The sequence below is a fragment of the Mus pahari genome, chromosome 3 (genome assembly GCF_900095145.1).
Source record: "Mus pahari chromosome 3, PAHARI_EIJ_v1.1, whole genome shotgun sequence".
Taxonomy (NCBI): Eukaryota; Metazoa; Chordata; class Mammalia; order Rodentia; family Muridae; genus Mus; species Mus pahari.
Window position 1 is genome coordinate 65,736,841 of NC_034592.1, and position 7,068 is coordinate 65,743,908.

At 38.0% G+C, this 7,068-nt stretch overlaps 1 protein-coding gene across 5 annotated transcripts in view; it reads right to left on the minus strand.

The window, feature by feature from the left end:
* Positions 1-7,068, minus strand: part of Pde1a (phosphodiesterase 1A) — a 287,640-nt gene that overhangs the window by 35,774 nt on the left and 244,798 nt on the right. For all 5 annotated transcript variants that reach the window (XM_029536147.1, XM_021192360.2, XM_021192362.2 and 2 more), the window contains 3 exons: positions 5,013-5,138; positions 2,055-2,156; positions 1,828-1,948 (listed from right to left, as the gene is read on the minus strand). In XM_029536147.1, the coding sequence (XP_029392007.1) occupies positions 1,828-1,948; positions 2,055-2,156; positions 5,013-5,138 (349 nt within the window). The remainder of the gene's footprint in view (positions 1-1,827; positions 1,949-2,054; positions 2,157-5,012; positions 5,139-7,068) is intronic.

A 7,068-nucleotide genomic window follows, 5' to 3' on the forward strand; every position in this document is an offset into this window, starting at 1 on the left:
TAAGAAAACTGGTATCTCTCAAGAGAATCAAATAATAGAAATTGAAATTAAAATAAAAAATTGGAGCTACCTACTCCTAGGTTTTTGTCTTTTGAAGAATTAATTAATTTTATGAGCATGGGTGTTTTACCTGCATGTATGTCTTTGCACTGCATGTGTTCCTGATGCCCACGAAGGCCAGAAGAGGGTATCAGATCCTCTGGGACTGGAGTTATAGATATTGTGTATCGCCATGTAGGTGCTGAGAATTGAATCCAGAACCTCATGCTCTGGAAAAGCAGCCAGTGCTCTTAGCTGTGGAACCACCTCACTACTCCACATCCTGGGTTTTCTTATGTGGAATTGTATTATAAATTCAATTAAAACATAAGCATAAGAATATTAATTGTAGCTTTGTCTTATGTCTAGGTTGGTAGGTAAAGTATATCTTTCTCGAAGATTTAGGCAATTTTATTTGTCATCAATATTATTTATATAACTTGTTCACACCCTTTTGTACTCTTTTGACATATATAAGCTCTATAATATTAATCCATCTTCTATGTATATTTCCCCCTCATTTTGATCTTGCAAGTAATTTCATCCAGGCTGTCAGGTTTTATCTCTATTAATTCTGCCTCTTGTTTCTCTTTGTTCTCTTACATTGATTTTTGTTTTTATAGTCATTACCTCTTAGTATCAACTTATTTTAGTTCCATTTTCTTAAATTTCACCTACGTTTGAAAGACAGAATCTTAGCAATGGTTTTATACTTTTGGTCTTTTTAAATAAGAAAAATCACATAATGCTACAAAACATCCTCTACATACAGGCTTAGCTGCACTCAGCAGATTGCCCTGTGTCATGTTTTTATGATCATTCAACTCAAAATATTTAAAAGCTTTTCACACCTATGTAATAAAACTTTACAATACTGTGGACACTGAAGTTTAGGGAAATTTTCGGGTTCATACTCTTCGTCCAGGAGTTGACACGCTCCAACTCAACCTAGAGACCATAGAGCCACCCATGTGTCTTACCTGCTTTATCTGGCCATTATTGAATTCCATTCTTTATTCTTTATTCCATTATAATTGTCAGTATAGCACCAGCTCTGAGTTCTATAGATTAACAAATCACCAACTCTAGAATGTGCCAGAGGAACTGAATTTATAACCAGCTGATCAGAAATCCACATTTCTGTGCCCTATGGTTCCACTCGGGTCCGAAGTCTGAAGTGGAGCCCTTCATTTGGAAGACTGAGCCTTTACTTGTGGAATTTGAAGCCAACTTTGAATCACTACCATCATATTTATATATAGTATCCCAACTTTGAAGGGAAAGATGTTAGACAGAACAGGGGATAACTTGTAAAGAAATGCCTACACCAGAGAACAGAGGTCTCCTCTCCTGCAGGTTTGTATTTGTCAATTTGGTTAGGCGGGTGTCTGCTTGGCTACATTTTCCTCAGCCTCCTTTGCAGCTACGTATGGGGGTAAATTTTGAGCAGGAAGATACACGTAGAAGTTTGTGTGCCCCACATCCTCTTGCTCTTCTCATGTACAAGCTATTGATGCTCTCAAACTTACCTCTTAGTAACAGAGTAATTCTAACCTGCTTTTCTATTGTCTTTTTCCTGACTGCCATATCCCTATATCTAAGATATTACTCCTTTTAGAAGACATTTAATACTATTTTACTTACCTAAAATCCTGGTGGATTTCCCCCAAGTACCCTAACTATGTGCTATGACTAAGTGGAAATATAAGTACAAATCCCTGGTTCTGCTGAGAAAAGTTTTGTCAATATTCAGTCGCTGTTTCCAAAACAGAGAAAAAAAAAATTCACCTGCAGGAAAAACTCCTCCATTAGGGCCATGGTCCATCTGTAGTGCAACTTCCAAGTTTTGGCTGGGTGGCTGATGTCGGCTGCATGGAGTATCAGGGACATAGTTTTGGCTCTGTCAATCCTGTCAAACCAAAGACATGCTCAAATTACCAGAACAAAAATAATCACCTAGTGTTTACTAAGCCCAAACCTACAGAACTTCAACATGACAAAGGAAAATAACCTACCCTTCCGGCTGCTGCAAGCTGTTTCTTATGTTTTTAATTTGCTGAAAATGGCCTGACATGTCTGTCGCTAAGACCATTTCAATCACTAAGTTCCGAAGATCCCTGCAGAGGCATGAAAGGGAGAATGGTTCATTTGAGTTTCCCTTAGCTTAGAGAAGGACATTTCTATAAATATGACCATACTGTTTCCCCTAACAACTGTCAACACAGAGCCATAACCTTTTAAGTGCAATAGTGTTCACAAAAGTTGGACATTATTTTAATCATTGAAATTCATGAGTTGAGTAAGTCATGCCACTTAATAATCTCCCTAAAAATGAGATGTATTTCCTTCTCAAGCCACATTTCTTCCCAACTTATAATTGCTAAGTCTTGTTTTTTTTTTCTACCTAAAATAATCATTGGCCATTTTAATTGTATATATGGCATGTTTGTATGTGTGTTTCTGCATGTACATAGGCATATATATGTGTATGCACGTGTGTACATGTTCATGTGGAGACTGGAAGTCAAACTCAGGGGTACTAAACACAGTTTTTAAAAATCAGGGTTTTTCACTGACGTGGGGCTTGACAATTAGGCTAGGCTAGCTGGCCACCAAATCCCAGGGATCTTCCTGTCTCTGCTTCTACAAGAATGAGATTGCCAGCATGTTCCGCCATACCAGGCATTTTCACATGGGAAATGGACATTAAACAAAGGTCCTTGTCCTTGTCTAGCATGAGTGCTAGTAAGAACATCACCTTTGCTCCTAATTAACATTTTGAATGCTTTAGAAGTAAGACTTGAAGTCAATGGCACTGAGGAATATTCTAAACTCATGAGGCCAACAAAACTGCTTGTCTTAACACCCAGGTAAAAGATCTGGAGGAGGATGAGTTCTCAGGGTCTCTTTTGCACTTTCCTCCTTTATGTCTTTTAAATGAAACTACTTTAATAGGACCAGAATTATTTATCTAGTCTATGTGTGGACTTAGGACTATGTAGTAATTCCTTTGTCAGTACACCAAACATTTAATTCCTAGGGTAGGCCTGCAAAGGATTATTAATATTTCCCTCCAGAGAATATTTCATTTGCTCAGTCATGCAGCTAAGATGTGACTGGGTGTAAAATTCAACCAGAATTTCCATTCCAAAAGCTGACCCTTGGGCCACTCCACAGTGCCCAGCACCCACCACAGGCACCTGAGAGAAGTCCAGATGTTAGTGAGAGGGTATACTTCTGGGAACCCAATCCTGTGAAACAGACATACACATTCGCACTGTTTAAACACGTAAGCAAGATGCTGTCATGTAAATAGAGTGGTCACATCACAGAGCCTATGACTGAGTAAACTCATTCTCACTCTCAGTAGAAAATTGAGTCACCCTAGCAAAGGCTTCTATATGCAGATAAGAAGTCAATTATATCCTGTTTTCACCAGGGGACCAGAATTATAAGTTAAGGAAAGGCTCTAACTTGAATATAATCTTGAATCAAATACTTTTTAGCCAGGCAGTGGTGGCGCACACCTTTAATTCCAGCATTTGGGAGGCAGAGGCAGGAGGATCTCTGAGTTTTGAGTCCAGCCTGGTCTACAGAGCAAGTTCTAGGAGACAGCCAAGGCTACAGAGAGAAACTGTGTCTCAACCCCACCCCCTACACAAATATCTTACATCAAAGATGATTTATTTTAAAAAATAGCAACATATTAGGATGTTTTTGAAAATTTCAGGTGCTCCGTCCAACCTTAATTTATGCAAAAGTGACAAAGCCTCAGATCCGCTGTCATTTATAAAACTGGGCAACCTGCTTAGAATAACTTATCAAGTCTACAGAGAAATACAGGAATTGAAGGTAGTTTATAAAATTATTCTCAATTATAGTTTTCAATGAAATATTAAGAGAATTTGCATTAATACTAACTAGATACAACATTTGTTAAATAAGAGAATTGAGACAAAAATTTTCCATAATCTGCACAATGTACTAAATTTGCTATGCTTGCCATTTAAATACTTAATAAGTTCTAAGATATGGTAATATAGTAAGTTAAATATAACACAAGAGAAATCCAACTTAAGGTATGAAATATTTTTATAAAGAGTACAATGCTTTTATTTGTAATAAAAATACTAACAAGACTTGAGGGCAGAAGAATTAGAGGTCTTTAACACGATAACCAAATTTTAATGGTAGGCAAACTTTTATTGCTGTTATATTAGAAAATAGGTGTTTCGTAAGTAGTTGGAAAACACTGAATTTATTAAATTTTAGAATCTGTGTGACTATTTTATATTATTAGGACATCATATAAAAGTTCCAACCAGGATGGTTAAAGTTTATGAAGAGACACATAAATATGATCACAAAGGAAAAAAAAAAACAGAGTAAGCAAATCCATACTGTAATAACAAGACTTAGCTATGAGGGAAAAAAGATTACTCGGAGGCTAGACAGTAAAAGTTAATTGTACACATTTTATTCCTGGGAGATATATAAAGTATTTTCCTCTTCCCTCTGGGTCATTTTAGTATAGTTGTAATTTTTTTCTGAAGTAGATGAAATCATTTAGAGCAAAATACTAAGGAGAAAAGTGTGTATGATACGAAATTTTTGAATTTATGTAAGACTCCATTAAAAACAAACAAACAAACAAACAAACCCAGAAATACAACCAACCATAAAAGCAACAAAACCAACCCAGGCCCCACTAGAGGCTGAGTAATTATGTCCCCTGTGTCCCCTCAGTCATTTGTGGTGTAGAATGTGGCTTTACACATGTGCTTGAGCACTGACTGGATTGATCTGCAGTTAGTTCCTGTCTATCCAGCAGCAGAGACAGTGTCTGGACAGAGCCTGCAAGCACTTCCTCCAATGGGGGAAGACCTAGGGCCTTCCTGTGTCTTCCTCACTTTAACAATACAATTCACACTGTTCTTGGGGTTCGATTCCTTTGGGTTTTCTCTGAAACTCACCTCCAGTCATCTTTAGATAAATTTACCAAAATATTCATTTCCTCCTCTTGCATCAGTCTGTAGGCTGCGCTGACGTGGTGATTCTCCAGCACTGAGCGGTCATTGTACAGAATAGCAACGTCTGACCTGGCAGATGAAAACAAGCATTCGGGTGAGAATGTCTTCAGACTTGGAGGTTTCAATAATAAGTAGTCAAGTTTAAGTCATCACACTGGTTAAAATCCCATTATTGAACTCTGAAAAATCTTGCAAATACTAAGTTACTTTTCGAAACTCTATAATACTTTAGTATTTGACAGAGACTTAATTGGTATACCATGTCAGGTTCACAATAGAACTGCAGAAAATTGGGTTTCCCTTCAACCTGCCTGCCTCCGAAGCATGGCTCCCTTAGAGGTCATCTTCTGTTGTGTTTTCTGTCCCCAAATGTCACAGAGTTTGCAGCATGCAGCACATATCTCCCCATATTGGCTCTTTTCGCTAACTAATATATATTTGAGTTTCAATCAGGCTGTTTTCTTGTTTTTTTGTTTTGTTTTTTTTTTAAGGATATTTAAAGGATATTTTATCTATCCTTTGAAGGATGTGCAGTTTGTATCTCATCAGATTCATGCTGCTGACACGGGGCACTAGCAGGCATTTTGTACAGAATGGAGATTTTGTTCCTGAAGTTCTGGAGGCTTGAGAGTTTGAGATGAAAGTGATGTCACCTGGTCGCCTGTCAAGTCTCCTCTTGCTGCAGGTTTGGGTATCACATGGAAGAAGGGCAGAGATAGGCAGAGATTACCCAGAGAGCTCATTCCTAAAGGCATGTTTATGGAGTGGGAGCCCTGATGGCCTACATACAGTCAGGAGTCACCTCTCCTGGCATGTTGCATGGGGATTTGATTTCCAACCCATAAATTCTAGAAGATACAGTTAAACCATAGCAAGTTGTATCTAGTTTATTTGTTTGTTTGATTTTTTGCATAAGGATGTACATATGGGTATGCAGGTTTTCTAACACCATTTGCTAAAAAGATTCTCTTTGTTCCAAAGCCCCAACTCCTTTGTCAAAGATCAGTTGACTAGGGACTGGAGAGATGGTTCAGCAATTACAAAGCATTCCAGAAGACCTAGATCGAATTACCAGTACTAGTGACTGGAGGCTCAGACTACCTGCATTTCCAGGACCATGAGACCTGACTCCTGACTCCCTTTTCTGAACCCTACTGGAACCAGCACAAGGCATGCATGCAAATATATTATATATATATATATATATATATATATATATATATATACATATATTACAAGCAAATAAAATAATTAAATAAGTGTTTTGTAAAAAAGCAACTGACTAAACGTTGTGAGTCCATTTCTGGACATTCTAGACTGTTCCATTTGTCTGTCTATTCTTTCACTAACACCACACTTTCTGATTGTTACAGCACTGAAGTCTATATACTAAACTATACCTCTCATCTTAAAGAAGAGTTTATTTTAGAGCCAACTATGAGTGATCATTCTTCAAGAATACAAATTTGGGTTACCCTGTCTTAGTCAGGGTTTCTATTCCTGCACAAACATCATGACCAAGAAGCAGTTGGGGAGGAAAGGGTTTATTCGGCTTACACTTCCACATTGCTGTTGATCACCCAAGGAAGTCAGGACTGAAACTCAAGCAGGTCAGAAAGCAGAAGGTGATGCAGAGGCCATGGAGGGATGTTCCTTACTGGTTTGCTTGCTTCCCCTGGCTTGCTCTACCTGCTCTATATAGAACCCAAGACTACCAACCCAGAGATGGGACCTCCCACCTTGATCATTAATTGAGAAAATGCCTTACAGCTGGATCTCATGGAGGCATTTCCCCAACTGAAGCTCATTTCTCTGTGATAACTCCAGCTGTGTCAAGTTGAGACAAAACTACCCAGTACATTTGACCCCTTGTCAACTTGACACACAAACACATCACTAGTAAGCCTCAACCCTTAGTTCTTATTCATCCCCAAGATCTAAACAACTTTAAAAGTCCAACAGTCTTTACCTATTAAAAGTTCAATCCTTTTAAAATATC